The sequence below is a fragment of the Cetorhinus maximus genome, chromosome 4 (genome assembly GCF_964194155.1).
Source record: "Cetorhinus maximus chromosome 4, sCetMax3.hap1.1, whole genome shotgun sequence".
Taxonomy (NCBI): Eukaryota; Metazoa; Chordata; class Chondrichthyes; order Lamniformes; family Cetorhinidae; genus Cetorhinus; species Cetorhinus maximus.
In genome coordinates this window covers 176,852,978-176,870,621 of record NC_135882.1, presented here as the reverse complement: position 1 = coordinate 176,870,621, position 17,644 = coordinate 176,852,978, and the positions used below count along the sequence as shown (strand labels likewise).

The following is a 17,644-nucleotide window of genomic DNA, read 5'->3' as shown; positions in this document are numbered from 1 at the left end:
GACCTTTGCATAAGATCCCATACCTGCCTTTTAGGCAGATTCTTTTATTTTTCCTTCTAGTTGAATTTGAAGGTAATTACCTTGAGTGAGTGATTGAAGCATTTCTGTTTTGCATAGGCTGTAGAGTCAGGAACAAGTCGCAGCAGCTCAACTCAGAAGAGACCAGTGCGTACACAAGCTGTCATTGACCAATCAGACATGTACACTCACGTCCTGTCTGTGTTCACCAACAAAAAGGTTCGTATCGCTGGATGAGATGCACTTGAATTGGGGAAAGGAGAAACTGCCTAAAGCAAAATGAACCAAGCTTCATTCTAATGATTGGACTGTTGATCCCAAAAAGAGGAGTCACGTTATTGGATATGATATGAGAAACTGACTCGATACCAATACCCAAAACCAATCTAATTGATAACTAAATTTAGATGCTGGATTAAGAAAGAAAGAACTTGCATTTATATAGCACCTTTCATGACATCGGGACACCCCAAATACTGATGAAGAAATTATCTAGCAGTGATATATTGGTACAGTGCAACACCTTTTGGGCTAATCTGATGATGCTTTCAGAGGTCCCTCAGAACAATATAAACCAATACCCAATTAGGTACTTTTTGAATTGTTGTCACTGTTATAAAGTAGGAAAAGTGGCAGCCAATTTGCGCACAGCAAGCTCCAACAAACAGCAATGCTTTTACAGGCGTCTGGGCAGAAACTTGAAATCGGAGGACTGGTTCAATGTAGTACCCTTCTCAGGGGATCTGTGATTTCTATGAGCAGGGCCAGCAACAGCGAGATTTTTTTAACCAGTCCGATCGAAGAATTCACACTCAGATATGCAAAACCTAAACAAGAAAGTGTAAATTATATTTAAATGATACAGAAAGTTAAATAAAGATTGGGAAAGCCAGGTGAGATGAAGAGAGAGAGAAAGTTTTAAAAAACTTAATAAAAAAAAATTCTTCATCGTTAATTAGCTTCAAAAGAAATGAGAGTCCACACTTGTAAAATTTAAATGTCAGGTCTAGAGATATTTGTCAGTAATTATTGATTACCACTAGTGGGCAAATATGCTAAGTTCACATCATTACAAGCCTTTCAGTGCTGAGTCTATCAGTGAGGACTGCAACAATACACCTTGTGGCAGAGTGGGCTATCTCTGACAGCAACTTCTGGATTTCCGTGCATGTATCGATGTCAGAGTTGCTGTCTGACTTGCCTTGTAATAACGGTGAGCGCAGGATCATAGAATGGCTACAACACAGAAGGATAATTTGGCCCATCGGATCCAGACCGACTCTGTGAGAGAAATTTCGTTACTCCCCACTCCCCCACCCTTGTGCCATGGCCCTGCAATTTTTTTCCCTTCAGGTGCTTATTCAATTCCCTTCTGAAAGCCACGATTGAACCAGTCTCCGCCACACTCTCAGGCAGTGAACATATAAACTTACGAACAATGATATGAGTAGGCCATTTGACCCCTCGCGCCTGCTCCACCATTCAATAAGATCATGGCTGATCTGATAACCTCAAATCTGCATCCCACCTACCCCTGTTAGCCATTCACCCCCTTGCTTACTAAGAATCTATCCATCTCTGCCTTAAAAATATTCAAAGACTCTGCTTCCACCGCCTTTTCAGGAAGAGAGTTCCAAAGACTCACTACTCTCTGAGAGAAATAATTTTGCCTCATCTCCATTTTAAATGGGCAACCACTAATTTTTCCCAAAGAGGAAACATGCTCTCCACATCCACCCTGTCAAGACCCCTCAGGATCTTCTGTTTCAATCAAGTCACCTCTTACTTTTCTAAACTCCAGTGGATACAAGCCTAGCCTGTCCAACCTTTCCTCATAAGAATTTCTTGTTTTAGTCTGGTAAACCTTCTCTTAAATGCTTCCAACGCATTTACACCCTTCCTTAAGTAAGGTGACCTGTACACAGTACTCCAGATGTGATCACACTAGTCCTTTGTATAACTGAAGCATAACCTCCCTACTTTTGTATTCAGTTCTCCTCACAATAAATGATAACATTCTATTAGCTTTCCTAATTACTTGCTATACCTGCATGCAAACTTTTTGTGATTCATGCACTAGGACACCCAGATCCCCCTGCATCTCAGAGCGCTGCAATCTCTCACCATTTAGATAATATGCTTGTCTTTTATTCTTCCTGCCAAAATTTCATATTTTCCCACATTATACTCCATTTGCCAGATCTTTGCCCACTCACTTAACCTATCTATATGTTTTCGTAACCTCCTTTTGTCCTCTTCACAACTTACTTTCCTACCTACCTTTGTGTCATCAGCAATTTTGGCAACCATCCCATCCATCCCTTCAATCAAGCCATTTATATAAATTGTAAACAGTTGAGGTCCCAGCACTGATCCCTGTGGCACGCCACTTGTCACATCTTGCCAACCTGAAAAAGACCCATTTATGCCCAATCTCTACTTCTTAGCTAACCAATCTTCTATCTATGCCGATATGTTACCCCCCTACATTAAGAACTTATATTTTCCGCAATAACCTCTGACATGGCACTTTATCAAATGCCTTCTGGAAAGTACAGTACATCCATCGGTTCACCTTTATCTACAGCACATGTTACTTCCTCAAAGAACTCCAGTAAGTTGGTTAAACGTGATTTCCCTTTTACAAAATCATGTTGACTCTGCTGGATTACCTTGAACTTATCCAAGTGCTCTGCTATAACATCTTTAATAATAGCTTCCAACATTTTCCCCGTCACAGATGTTAAGCAAACTGGCTTGAAGTTTCCTGCTTTCAGTCTCCCTCCCTAATCACTTGCTGCGTTTAGAAAAAATATTATTCCCCCATTTTGCCTACCCCCTTAAACTGGTGCTGTCTAGTTCTCAATCCTTCATCAATGGGAACAGTTTTTTCCTATCTACCCCATTCAGACTGTTCATGATTTTGAGTGCCTCTATCAAATCTCTTCTCAACCTTTTGTTCGCTAAGGAAAATAATCTCAGTTTCCGCAGTCATTCCACCTAACTGATGTCCCTCATCCCTGGAACCATTGTTGTTAAGCCTTCACATCCTTCTTAAAGTGCAGTGACCAGAATTGGAGACAGTACTACAAGTGATAGCCTCACTTATTATTAATGCAAATTCTGGGCCAGTATATTTATTTGAAAGCCAGAGTTGCATTATAGATTGTAATTCCAGAGTTTGAGTCCTGGTAGCATTACCTGTACATAATTAGCATATTAACTATGTTAAGAGGCCACGATATGGCTGGTTTTGCATGTTGCTGAAAACGTCATTGATGGGCTGAATGGTCTCGTTCCATACTTGGATCATGTGATTTTCTACAACTTCTTTTAGCAGGGCCTTCCCCACAAGTTTGTTAGTGCAGTATTGATGGAATATATCCGGTCTCTCAATCAGTATCAGATCACTGTCCAGGTAATCCAACCCCTTCACTTTAATCAGAAATATTAACATTTCTGTATTTGAATTATTTACTTCCTTTAAAACATTGTATTTTATTACAGCATTACCTTTATGAATTGGTTATAAAAACCCTTGTCCAGCACAGCTTGTTCTACATGCTTCACCAGTTTCTACAGTACCATGTGCTTAGTGACTCCAAACCACTGGTAAGGTACCAGACTTTCTGAAATATTCACCTGACTGTTGAATTGACCTTTGACCAAAGAAACCACATGGATTTCATACTTTTAATGTAAAAGCAAAATGCTGGAAATACTCAGCAGGTCAGGCAGCATCTGTGGAGAAAGAAACCAAGTTGGCATTTAGGTCTGTGACCTTTGGTCAGAACTGGGGAAATCTGGAAATCCAATAGATCTTGAGCAGCTGAAAATGGAGAGGATGGAAAAAATAAAAAAGGGGGAGGTCTTTGATAGGGTGGAGGGCCGCTGAGATTAAATGATTAAATGTTTCATGATGCAAGACCAAAGAAAGCGGTAATGGCCTGGTGCAGTGTTCCAATTAGCTCAATGCATGGGGCTTGAGGGACAGACCGGGCACTTTACAGCCTTCTGATTTCAACATTTGAGTGCAACAATTTAGATCATAACCCCTGCCCATTTCATTTCCTTTTTCTTTGCTGTTTTTTTCTCATGCTTCTCTCTTATTTTCTTTTCTTTGTTTGGATGGCAGCTAGTCAGGATCTTGCCACTCGCACCTCCTCTAGATGCATCTTATGTTTCTTTACTTGTCCCATTACCACTTCCTTTGGTCTAACACCATCATCCCTTTTGTCATTCGATCTTTCCTACCCTCCGCCCTATCACAGACCTTCCCTTTTAGTCTTTTTTCATCCTCTCTTTTATTCATTTACCGGATGTAGCCATCGCTGGCTGGGCCAGTATTTATTGCCCATTCCTAATTGCCCATGAAAAGGTGGTGGTGAGCCACTGTTTTGAACCGCTGCAGTCCCTGTGGTGTGGGTACACCCACAGTGCTATTAGGGAGGGAGCTCCAGGATTTTGACCCAGCGACAGTGAAGGAACGGCAATATATTTCCAAGTCAGGGTGGTGAGTGACTCTGAGGGGAACTTGAAGGTGGTGATGTTCCCATGCAACTGCTGCCCTTGTCCTTCTAGATGGTAGTGGTCGTGGGTTTGGAAGGCACTTTTGAAGGAGCCTTGGTGAGTTTCTGCAGTGCATCTTGTAGATGGTACACACTGCTGCTACTGTTCATCGGTGGTGGGAGGAGTAACTGTTTGTGGATGGGGTACCAATGAATTGGGCTGCTTTGTCCCGGATGGTGTCAAGCTTCTTGAGTGTTGTGGGAGCTGCACTCATCCAGGCAAGTGGGGAGTATTGCATCACACTCCTGACTTGTGCCTTGTAGTTGGTGGAAAGGCTTTGGAAAGTCAGGAGGTGATGATAGGGCTAGAAAGGAGGTTCTGCTGAAAGAATTTGAACTGTTAGGAACTAAATTAAAAAGCAGAACCCCCCGAGGTAATAATCTCAGGATTACTACCTGAGCCAAGGGTAAATTGGCATAGGGTAAATAAAGTCAAAGAGTTAAATATGTGGCTCAAAGATTGGTGTGAGAGTAATGGGTTTCAGTTCATGGGGCACTGGCACCATTACTGGGGTAGAAACTAGCAAATAATATAAAAACGGAGAGTAAGAGCTTCTTTAAAGATATAAAAAGAAAGAGAGAGGCTAAAGTGAACATAGGCCCCTTAGAGAATGAGGTTTGGGAAATAATAATGGGGAACCAGAAGATGGCAGAGGAGTTGAATAAATACTTTGCATCAATCTTCACAGTAGAAGACACTAATACCATTCCAAAAATACTAAATTATCAAGGGACAAAAGTTGGGGAGGAAATAAATACAATAACTATCACTAGAGAAAAAGTACTAGAGAAACTAATGGGGCTAAAGGCTGATAAGTCCCCTGGACCTGATGGGTTGCATCCTAGGATATCAAAGGAAGTAGCTGCAGAGATAGTGGATGCACTGGTAGTAATCTTCCAAGAATCCTTAGATTCTGGAAAAGTACCAGAGGATTGGAAAACTGCTAATGTAACACCCTTACTCAAAAAGGGAGGGAGACAAAAAACAGGGAACTATAGGCCAGTTAGCTTAACATCCGTCATTGGGAAAATGTTAGAGTCTATTATAAAGGATGTAATAGCAGAGCATTTAGAAATGCATAACATAATCAAGCAGAGTCAGCATGGCTTCATGTAGGGGAAGTGATGATGATGATATGATGACCATAATTATTAGAATTCTTTGAGCAACTAACAAGCAGGATAGAGAAAGGGGAACCAGTAGATGTAATATATTTGTATTCTCATAAGGTACTGCACATAAGGCTACTTAATAAGGTAAGAGCCCATGGTGTTGGGGTGGTACATTAGCATGGATAGAGGATTGGCTAACTAATAGAAGACAGAGTTGGGATAAGCGGGGCATTTTCAGGATGGCAACCTGTAACTAGTGGAGTCCCACAGGGGTCAATGCTGGGGCCACAATTATTTACAATATATATTAATGACTTGGATGAAGGAAGTGAATGTACTATCGCTAAGTTTGCAGATGACACAAAAATAGGTGGGAAGGCAAGCTGCGAGGATGTCACGGAGTCTACAGAGGGATGTAGACAGGTTAAGTGAGTGGGCAAAAACTTGGCAGATGGAATATAATGTGGGAAAATGTGAGGTCATGCACTTTGGCAGGAAGAATAGAGCTGAATATTATTTAAATGGAGAAAGACTGCAGAAAGCTGCAGCACAGAGGGATTTGGGGGTCCTCATGCATGAATCACAAAAAGCTAGCATACAAGTTCAGCAGGTAATAGGGAAGGCAAAAAGAATGTTGGCCTTTAATTCAAAGGGAATGGAGTATAAAAATAGGGAAGTCTTGCTAAATCTATACAAGGCACTAGTTAGACCACACCTAGAATACTATGAACAGTTTGGTCCCCTTATCTAAGGAAAGATATACTGGCATTGGAGGCAGCCCAGAGAAGGTCATTAGGTTGATCCCGGGGTATGGAGGGATTTTCTTATGAAGAGAGGTTGAGTAAGCTGGGCCTGTGCTCATTGGAGTTTAGAAGAATGAGAGGTGACCTTATTGAAACATATAAGATTCTTAGGGGGTTTGACAGGGTAGGTGCTGAGAGGTTGTTTCCCCTTGTGTGAGAGTCTTGGACCAGAGGGCATAATCTCAGAGTAAGGGGTCACCCATTTAAGACAGATGAGAGGAAAGTCTTCTCTTAGAGGGTAGTGAATCTGTGGAATTCTTTACCGCAGAGGGCTGTAGAAGCTGGGACATTTAAGTATATTCAAGGTTGAGAGAGACAAATTTTTAATCAGTAAGGGAATCAAGTGTTATGGGGAAAAGGCAGGAAAGTGGAATTGAGAATTGTCAGATCAGCCATGATCTCATTGAATAGCAGAGCAGACTGGATGAGCAGAATGGCCAACTTCTGCTCCTACGTCTTATGGTGAGTTGTGCTCCGCAGAATTCCCAGCCTCTGACCTGCTCTTGTAGCCATAGTATATATATATGGCTGATCCAGTCAGTTTCTGGTCAATGGTAACCCTCGGGATGTTGATAGTGGGGGATTCAGCGATGGTTGGATTCTCCCTTGTTGGAGATAGTAATTGCCTGGCACTTGTATGGTGTGAATGTTACTTGCCACTTGTCAGCCCAAGCCTGGATATTGTCCAGGTCTTGCTGCATTTGGACATGGACTGCTTCAGTATCTGAGGAGTCACGAATGGTGCAGAACATTGTGCAATCATCAGCAAACATCCCCACTTCTGACCTTATAATGGAAGGAAGGTCATTGATGAAGCAGCTGAAGATGATTGGGCCTAGGACACTATCCTGAGAAACTCATGCAGTGATGTCCTGGAACTGAGCTGATTGACCTCCAACAACCACATTCATCTTCTTTTGTGCTCGGTATGACTGCAACTCGTCGAGAGATTTTCCTCTGATTCCCATTGATTCTAGTTTTGCTAAGGTTGCTTGATGACACACTCTATCAAATGCAGCCTTGATGTCAAGGGCAGTCACTCTCACCGCATCTCTGGTGTTCAGCTCTCTTGTCCATGTTTGGAACTAAGGCTGTAATGAGGTCAGGAGCTGAGAGATCCTGGCAGAACCCAAACTGAGCATCAGTGAGCAGGTTATTGCTGAGTAAGTGCTGCTTGATAGCACATTCATAGAAACTAGGAGCAGGAGTAGGCCACTCGGCCCTTCGAGCCTGCTCCGCCATTCATTATGATCATGGCTGATCATCCAACTCAATAGCCTGCTCCTGCTTTCACCCCAAGAGCTATATCTAACTCCTTGAAAGCATACAATGTTTTGGTCTCAACTAATTTCTGTGGTAACGAATTCCACAGGCTCACCACTTTCTGGGTGAAGAAATTTCTCCTCATCTCAATCCTAAATGGTACACCCCAAATCCTCAGACTGTGACCCCTGGTTCTGGGCACCCCCACCATCGGGAACATCCTTCCTGCATCTACCCTGTCTAGTCCTGTTAGAATTTTATAGGTTTCTATGAGATCCCCCCTCATTCTTCTGAACTCCAGTGAATATAATCCTAACCGACTCAATCTCTGCTCATATGTCAGACCCGCCATCCCAGGAATCAGCCGGGTAAACCTTCGCTGCACTCCCTCTATAACAAGTACATCCTTCCTCAGATAAGGAGACCAAAACTGCACACAATATTCCAGGTGTGGTCTCACCAAGGCCCTGTATAATTGCAGCAAGTCATCCCTGTTCCAATCGACGACACTTTCCATCACTTTGCTGATGATCGGGAATAGACTGATGACGCGATTATTGGTCGGGTTGGATTGGTCCTGCTGTTTGTGGACAGGACGAACCTGGGCAATTTTCCACATAACCAGGTAAATGCCAGTGTTGTAGCTGTACTGGAACAGCTTGGCTAGGGGCGCGGCAAGCTCTGGAGCACAAGCCTTCAGTACTATTGCCGGAATATTGGCAGGGCCCATAGCCTTGTATCCAGTGTTTTCAGCCGTTTCTTGATTTCACGTGGAGTGATTTGAATTGGCTGAAGACTGGCATCTGTGATGATGGGGACCTCCGAAGGAGACCGAGATGGATCATCCACTTGGCACTTCTAGCTGAACATTGTTGCAAATGCTTCAGCCTTTTGCGCTGATGTGCTAGGCTCACCCATCAATGAGGATGGGGATATTTGTGGAATCTTCTCCTCCAGTGAGTTGTTTTAATTGTCCACCATCATTCACGACTGGATGCGGCAGGACTGTAGAACTTAGATCTGATCCGTTGGTTGTGGGATTGCTTTGTTCTGCCTATCGCTTGCTGCTATTGCCGTTTGGTACTCAAATATTCCTGTGTTGTAGCTACACCAGGTTGACACCTCATTTTTAGGTATGCCTGATGCTACTCCTGGCATGCCCTCCTGCACTCTTCATTGAACCAGGGTTGAACACCTGGCTTTATGGTAATGGTAGAGTGGGCGATATACCAGGCCATGAGGTTACAGATTGTGGTTGTAAACAATTCTGCTGCTGCTAATGGCCCACAGCGCCTCATGGTTGCCCAGTTTTGAGTTGCTAGATCTGTTTGAAATCTACCCCATTTAGCACTGTGGTAGTGCCACTCAACTCAATGGTGGGTATCCTCAATGTGAAGGTGGGACTTCGTCTCCACAAGGATTGTGTGGTGGTCACTCCTACCAATTCTGTCATGGACAAGTACATCTGCGTCAGGCAGGTTGGTGAGGATGATGACCTCACCAATGGTGGTAGGAGTAGGTTTTTCCCTCTTGTTGGTTCCTTCACCACCTGCTGCAGACCCAGTCTAGCAGCTATGTCCTTTACGACTCGGCCAGCTTGGTAGTCGTGGTGCTACCGAGACACTCTTGCTGAAGGCCATGGAAGTCCCCCACCTAGAGTACATTCTGTGCCCTTGCCACCCTCGAAGCTTCCTCCAAGTGGTGTTCAAATTGGAGGAGCACTGATTCATCAGCTGAGGGAGTGCAGTAGGTACTATCTACAAAGACCTGCATAATCAGTTGGGGTTTCCCTGTCCATGTTTGACCTGATGCAATGAGACTTCATGGGGTCCGGAGTCGATGTTGAGGACTCCCAGGGCAACTCCGTCCTGCCTGTATACCACTGTGCCGCCACCTCTGCTGAGTCTGTCCTGTTGGTGGGACAGGACATACCCAGGGATGGCGATGGTGGTGTCTTGGACATTGTCTGTAAGCTATGATTCTGAGAGTATGACTGTCAGGCTGTTGCTTGACTATTCTTTGAGATGGCTCTCCCAATTTAGGCACAAGCCCCCAGTTGGTAAGGAGGACTTTGCAGGGCCGAGTTTGCCATTGTCGTTTCTGGTGCCTAGGTCGATACCAGGTGGTCCATCCGGTTTCATTCCTTTTTGAAGGCTTTGTAGCTGTTTTGATACAGGGGAGGCGGTGGCCCATAATACTCTGGGTAATACTCTGGGTGCCTGGGTTTGAATCCCATCAAGGCAGGTGGTGAAATTTGAATTCAGTAGAAATCTGAAATTAAAAGTCTGATGACCGCAAAACCATTGCTGATTGTCATTAAAACCCATCTGGTTCACTAATGTCCTTTAGGGAAGGAAATCTGCCGTCCTTATCTGGCCTGCATGTTAATTCAGACCCACAGCAATGTGGTTGACTCTTAAATACCCTCTGAAATGGCCTTAGTAATCACTCCGTTCAAGGGACAGTTAGGGAACGACAACATATGCTGGCTTTGCCAGTGACTTTCCATGAAAGAATTTTTAAAAAAATAGCTTTTTTATATAAAGAACTTGATTGTTCTTTATCTGGATCCCAACCTGAGACACTTTGTGCCAGAACATTATGAGTGGGAGCTTGGGATTTCTATGGTAGAGTCTTGTGTTTGTTAGGGAAGGAAATCTGTCATCCTTACCTGGCCTGGCCTGCATGTTACTCCAGCAATGTCTGATGTGATATTTTAGTGATAGCGACCACAACATGGTACAATTTAAGCTTGTTATGGATAAAGAAATAAACAAGTTGCAAAAAAATGCTTTGGATTGGGGGAGAGCGGATTTTAGTCAAATAAGGCAGGATCTGGCCCAGGTAGATTGGGAACAGCTCCTTGTGGGGAAATCTACAGGGGAGCAGTGGGGGGTGTTCAAAAGGGAAATGGGGAGAGTACAGGCTCAACATGTGCCCTCTAGGGTGATAGGAAGGAGTAACAAGCCCAGAGAACCATGGATGGCCAGAGATATTCAGGATACGATGAAAAGGAAAAGAGAGGCTTTTAGTAGGTACTTGGGAAACAAATCAGCAGAGGCATTAGTGGAGTACAGAAAGTGCAGGGTGGAGCTTAAGAAAACAATTAGGAGAGCAAAGAGGGGATATGAGAAAACTCTGGCTGGTAAAAGTAGGGAAAATCCCAAGATATTCTATAAGTATATAAATGGGAAGAGGATAACCAGGGAAAGAGTAGGGCCCATTAGGGACCAAGGGGGCAATCTATGGGTGGAGCCGGAGGACATCGATAAAGTGTTGAATGAATACTTCACATCTGTCTTCACCCAAGAGAATGAGGATTAAGGTATCGAACTCGGGGAGAGAGACTGTGAGGTTCTTAAGCAAATTGATAAAGGAAGTGACAAGGTATTGGAAGTGTTGGCAGGCTTAAAAGTGGACAAATCTCTAGGTCCGGATGATTTGTGTTCCAGACTGCTGAGGGAGGCAAGGGAGGCAAGGGAGGAGATCGCAGGGGCTCTGACCCAAATTTTTAATTCCTCTCTGGCCGCGGAGGAAAGGACTGGAGAACCGCTAATGTGGTTCTGCTTTTTAAGAAAGAAGAGATAAGCCAGGGAACTACAGGCCAGTGAGTCTCACGTCAGTGGTAGGGAAACTATTGGAGAAAATTCTGAAGGAGAGAATCTAGCCCCACTTGGAGAGGCAAGGTTTGATCAGGGATAGTCAGCATGGCTTTGTCAGAGGGAGGTCATGCCTAACAAATTTGATTGAATTTTTTGAGGAGGTGACCAGGTGTGTAGATGACAGTTGATGTAGTTTATATGGATTTCAGCAAAGCCTTTGACAAGGTCCCACATGGGAGACTTATATAGAAGGCAAATGCACATGGGATACAGGATAATTTGATAAGGTGGATTCAAAATTGGCTTAGTTGTAGGAGACAGAGGGCGATTACAGAAGGATGCATTAGTGACTGGAAGCCAGTGTCCAGTGGCGTACCACAGGGATTTAAATAAACGACATAGATGACTATGTGGGGGGTAGGATTAGTAACTTTGTGGATGACACAAAGATTGGCCGGGTGGTTAACAGTGAGGTTAAGTGTCTTCGGCGACAGGAAGATATAGACGGGATGGTCAAATGGGCAGATAAGTGGCAGATGGGATTTAACCCTGAAAAGTGTGAGGTGATAAACTTTGAAAGGAGTAATTTGACAAGGAAGTATTCAATGAACGACATGACACTAGGAAGTTCTGAGGAACAAAGGGACCTTGGCGTGTGTGTCCATAGATCTCTGAAGGTGAAGGGGCATGTTCGTGGTGTGGTGAAAAAGGCATATGGGACACTTGCCTTTCTCAATCGAGGCATAGATTACAAAAGTAGGGAGGTCATGTTGGAGTTGTATAGAACCTTGGTGAGGCCACAGCTGGAGTACTGTGTGCCACATTATAGGAAGGATGTGATTGCACTGGAGGGGGTGCAGAGGAGATTCACCAGGATGTTGCCTGGGATGAAACATTTAAGTTATGAAGAGAGGTTGGATAGACTTGGGTTGTTTTTGTTGGAGCAGAGATGACTGAGGGGCGACCTGATCGAGGTGTACAAGATTGAGGGGCATGAACAGGGTGGATAGGGAGCAGCTGTTCCCCTTAGTTGAAGGGTCAGCCACGAGGGGACATAAGTTCAAGGTGAGGGGCAGGAGGTTTAGGGGGGGATATGAGGAAAAACTTTTTTACCCAGAGGGTGGTGACGGTCTGGAATGCACTGCCTGGGAGGATGGTGGAGGCGGGTTGCCTCACATCCTTTAAAAAGTACCTGGAGGAGCACTTGGCACGTCATAACATTCAAGGTTATGGGCCATGTGCTGGTAAATGGGATGAGGTAGGTAGGTCAGGTGTTTCTCACGTGTCGGTGCAGACTCGATGGGCCGAAGGGCCTCTTCTGCACTGAGAGATTCTATGAATGTGGTTGACCCATAAATGCTCTCTGAACCAGGGCAATTAGGAATGGGCAATAAATGCTGACCTAGCCAGTGATGTCCAAAACCCCATGAATGAACAAAATATATATAACTGAGTGGCTTGCTCGGCCATTTCAGAGAGCAGTTAAGAGTCAAACTCATTACTTCCCTAAAGGAAGGAAATCTGCCTTTCCTAAAGGTTTCATCACTATTACTGAGACTAGTGGGAGTTGAACCCATCTTCCCAGATCTTTAGTCTGGGCCTGCTGGATTACCACTACGCCTACACCTCCCCTCACTTGCTCAAAATCCATTGCATTTCTAACTTTTCCCAATTCTGTTGAAATATCACAGACCTGAAACATTAACTCTGTTTCTCTCTCCACAGATGCTGCCAGACCTGCTGAGTATTTCCAGTGTTTTCAATTTTTATTTCATACTGTTAGATGTTCTAATCACAAATATCTCTTAAAATATTTTGGATGTGAAAGAATTGCGGAGGGATCAAAGATAAACACTAAGGATAAAAGACTAAGAAAGACTCGCATTTATCTCGTGCTTTTGGCAGTCATTGTCCCCTTTTACATTTCCATAATCTCCCCCAGCCCTACAACCCTCGGAGGTCTCTGTGCTCCTCCAATTCTGGTCTCTTGTACATCACTAATTTCCATCGCTTCACCATTGGTTGCTGAGGCCCTAAATTCAGGAATTCTCCTGCTAAACCTCTCCATCTCTCTTCTCCTTTGACTTGCTCCTTAAGGTCTACCTCTTTGATGAAGCTTTTGGTCACCATATTATGTAGCTCAGTGTCAAATTTTGTTTAATAACTCTTGCGAAACATCTTGGGACATTAAAGGCCTATTATAAATGCAGGTCCTTGTAGATAGTACTCTTTATGACCCCTTAAAAGTTTGATAATTCACACTCCCATATAATCTCCCTCTCTCACCATCTGCTCCTGGGCAGGTGTGTGACCTACTGTGAGGGCAGCGCGACTAAATTTAACCATCTGGGAGATGTGTGAGAATATTCCCATTAAATAAGTTGTACAACAGTCACGTTCAACTCCGGAGCTACATGCAAATATTATATTGATTCTATATGTGCTTTCATGTTCCAGGCCTGTCTGCTTCTGTCGCTGGAGAGCACCTACCCTCCTGCACATCAACTGTCCCTTGACATGCTGAAGGTATGATGGTTTCTATGTTCACTTGGCAAGTCTCTAAAACCTTCACAGATGAAATAATCCTTGAATGCTTTCTGGTAGCATCTTTCTTACTTTAATCTTGATTTGCCCCCACGATCACCCCCCCCCCCCCCCGCCCCCATTAAAGAGCCCTAAAGGAAAGCCTGGATGGGACAGAGTTTAATGCCAATCAATGGATCCTTTACAACTGAACCGTTGGTCTAACAAGTTGTCCATTAAAACGGATTGTGCCCACTTACCCATTCTCTAAAACAACCTATTCCACAGTTGTAGAATCATACAGCACAAAAGGAGGCCTTTTGGCCAAGCATGCCTGTGCTCTCACTTTGAAAGTGTTATCCAATTTGTCCCACTTGCCCGCTGTTTCCACAAACCTCTACAAATGTTTCCTTTCTAGGTCTTGGTCGATCAAACTTTTTGTCATCTGTCCTAATATCTCCTTGTGGGGGTCAATGTCAGATTTTGTTTGATAATCGCTCCTGTGAAACGCCTTGGGATCTTCTATGATGCTAATGGTGCTATATAAATGCAAGTTATTATACATCCATTGCAGCACCTATATAACTATCATGAACTTGACATCTGTGATTTTAGCAGCCCAAGTGAAATTGTTGTTATTATGGTTCAGGTATCAAAAACTTAAATCTGCTCCCTCTAATGGCTTGCTGACTGAATCAATGTTTGGTTGTGAAACAGCTGTTTGGACCAGGAAGACCTTGGTTTCAGTCTCGAGTGCTAGCTGCTTTCAATTGGGACTATTTTGAGGAGAGGAAAGGAAGGGGAACTGCTAGAATCCAACCATTTGTTTTCCTCTACACAAAGTGCATTCACATGACCATCAGTGTAGGGGACATTGTATTTGGCTCTTCCCCTTAATGGAATGAACTGCAGACACTCAGTCAAGGCTCATAATTCCAACATAGTCACTGGTGTGAAGTATTAAAGGACAGTCGTCTTGTCTCACACAAGGCATCCCAGTTCAGGAAAAAATAGAACAAAGTAAATGAGAAACCTTCACACTAAAACAGAGTGCAGCTGACTAACTGAGTGAAGACTTGGAGTTTGGTGAGAAGGGAGTTCAGTGAAAGGGGAGAAGGAGTTGTTCATTTCCTCTTTCTATCTTTCTCCCCCCATAGAAATTGGTTCTTACTGTACTACGGGGAAATGGTGCTATATAAATGTTTGGTGGGTGGTAAAGTTAGTAAAATATATAAGAAAGCAACATAAATAAGTGATTAATATAATTAAGTAATTATTTAAAACACATTAAGGATGGCTGGACAGGTGATGTGTCAAAGCTGCATGGATAACATTGTGATCCAGGGCAAACACATCTGCAGTAAGTGTTTGCGGCTCGACAAACTTTGGCTCAGAGTCATTAAGCTGGAGGTTGAGCTGCTGAAAGATACCTGGATGCTTTATACCAGGGGCCAGTCACACCACCTAGGATAGGGTCTTCTAATTTAATCAGTGGCCAGGGACAGGAGGGTGTGACTGTGAGTGAGGCAGGTAAGGGGGACCCAGAGGGCAGGAGTGTTGAGCCTCTGCAATTGTCCAACAGGTTTGAGCTTCTCTCAGCTTGTTTGGATGAGAGTGTGGGCTGCAGGGTGGACGAGCAAACTGACCATGGCACTGTGGTACAGGAAGCCATTCAAGTGGGGGAAGTAAAAAGGAATGTAGTGGCAGTAGAGGAGAGTATGGTAATGGGGATTGACACTATTCTTTATAGCAAAGAGCGAAAGGCCAGATGGCTTTGTTGCCTGCCCGGTGCCAGGGTTCGGGACATCTGCTTAGGACTGGAGAGGAACTTGCAGTAGGAGGGGGAGGATCCAGTGGTCATGGTCCATGTAGGTACCAGCCACATAGGCAGGATAAGGAAGGAGGCTCAGTTTAGTCAGTATGATGAGCTAAGGACCAAATTAAGAAGCAGAACCTCAAAGGTAATAATTTCTGGATTATTACCTGAGCCACATGCAAATAGGACAAATAAGATTAGAGAAATGAATGAGTGGCTCAAAGACTTGTGTGGGAGAAGTGGGTTCCGGTGTGTGGGGCACTGGCACCAGTACTGGGGAAAGTGGGATCTGTACTGTTGGAACGGTCTACACCTGAACCGTGCTGGGGCTGGTGTCCTTGTGAGCTGCCTAACTGGGGAAGTAGAGAGGGTTTGAAACTGAATACTGGGGGCAAGGGATCAAATCTGGGAAGATGTGGTAAACCAAAGAGTAGAGACACAGCAAGAGAGACCGATATTAGTATGGGAAATGGTAAACAGACTGTGACAGGATGGGACAGAGTGCAAACCTATGAGTCAATCAGCAGATAAGGCTAGATACTACAAAAATAAAAAAAGGACAAAACTAAGGGCTCTGTATCTAAACACACGTATCATTTGAAACAAAACAGATGAACTGATAGCGCAAATAGAAATAAATAAGTAAGATCTGATAGCCATTACAGAGACATGGCTACAGGATGACATAGACTGGGACCTGAATATTGAAGGGTACGTGATATTTAGGAAGGACAGGAAGTTAGGAAAAGATGGAGGGGTGGATCTGTTAATTAATGATGGTATTAGCGTATTATAGAGAGATGACCTAAGTTCAGGAAACCAGGATGTAGAAGCGATTTGGGTTGAGATGAGGAATGATAAAGGCAAGAAGTCACTTGTAGGAGTGGTGTACAGGCTCCTAATTGTAATTACACGGTAGGACAGAGTATAATAGAAGAGATAATGGGAGCTTGCCAGAAATGTACAGCAATAATCATGGGGAATTTTAATCTACATACGCCTTCACCCACAACTATAGCTTTACAGATGTATATAGATTTGTAAGGATAACACAAGTTACAAGATCTATCTTATACTCTAATGTACACACTAAGTACACAATCCATGTAAACCAATAGGCACCCGATGATCAGACACACCACACTCAGAAACCAAGTGACAAATGCCACCTCAATCAGATGCTATGGATCTCTCCTCAACTCCCCTCCCAGACACTTGTCACACCATGAACTAACCAGTCTCACTGAACCCCGTCTTTCACATGATGGCTTCCAATCTCCACTCACCAAGAACTTGCTTTGGAATCTTCTCCCAAACCAACGCTTTCTCAGACGCCTTCCGCAAGAGTTCACCTCCAGGGTTTCGAACTCTCCTTCCAATGTTCCTCTTCCCTGGGTCACCACATGCATTCAAGTTGTCTTCCACGCACTCTCTCTCACCGACTCAGCCATCAACAGTACTCCACTGTTTCAAATGCCCTTAGCAAAGAGTTACAGGCCTTCAGCCATCTCTTTGGACTTTCGTGCCTTTTGAAAACTGTTCTCACTTTAAATCTGCTTTCTGCAGCCTTTGTCTCTTTAAAACTGAAGCTTGGAGCTTCTGCCCCTCATTCTTAACTTCACTTAACAGAACCTTTGAGGTTCCTGTCCTTCCTTTGATTAGAAGGTCATCTTTGGACTTTGTCTTCTTCCACTCCCCTGGACCTTGGAGTTTTTCTTAGCTTGGGACTTGCCATCTGTCCCCTTTTAGACTGCTCCTGCTTCACAGCTGTCTTCAAACCAACTGAACACAAACAGCTCCCAACAAAACTGCTATTTTCCTCCTTCTGGGTGTGTGCCTGTGGGAGGGACCTGCCTCTCTGGGCCCCTGTTGTTAGGCAACTGTCCAATCCTTCTACCCTTGTATGTTTACTTTCTCTTCAGGGGTCGTAAAACTCCC

At 43.9% G+C, this 17,644-nt stretch overlaps 1 protein-coding gene across 4 annotated transcripts in view; it reads left to right on the top strand.

Annotated features, from left to right (window-relative positions):
• rmc1 (regulator of MON1-CCZ1) overlaps nt 1-17,644 on the top strand; it is a 73,588-nt gene that overhangs the window by 42,005 nt on the left and 13,939 nt on the right. For 3 of the 4 annotated variants that reach the window (XR_013576477.1, XM_078541186.1, XM_078541184.1), the window contains exons 15-18: nt 118-237; nt 3,359-3,436; nt 3,526-3,630; nt 13,825-13,893. Coding sequence is in view for 3 of the 4 variants with exons in the window: in XM_078541186.1 (XP_078397312.1) it covers nt 118-237; nt 3,359-3,436; nt 3,526-3,630; nt 13,825-13,893 (372 nt within the window). In the remaining variant the exon portion in view is untranslated. The remainder of the gene's footprint in view (nt 1-117; nt 238-3,358; nt 3,437-3,525; nt 3,631-13,824; nt 13,894-17,644) is intronic. The other variant, XM_078541185.1, reaches the window with a different exon arrangement.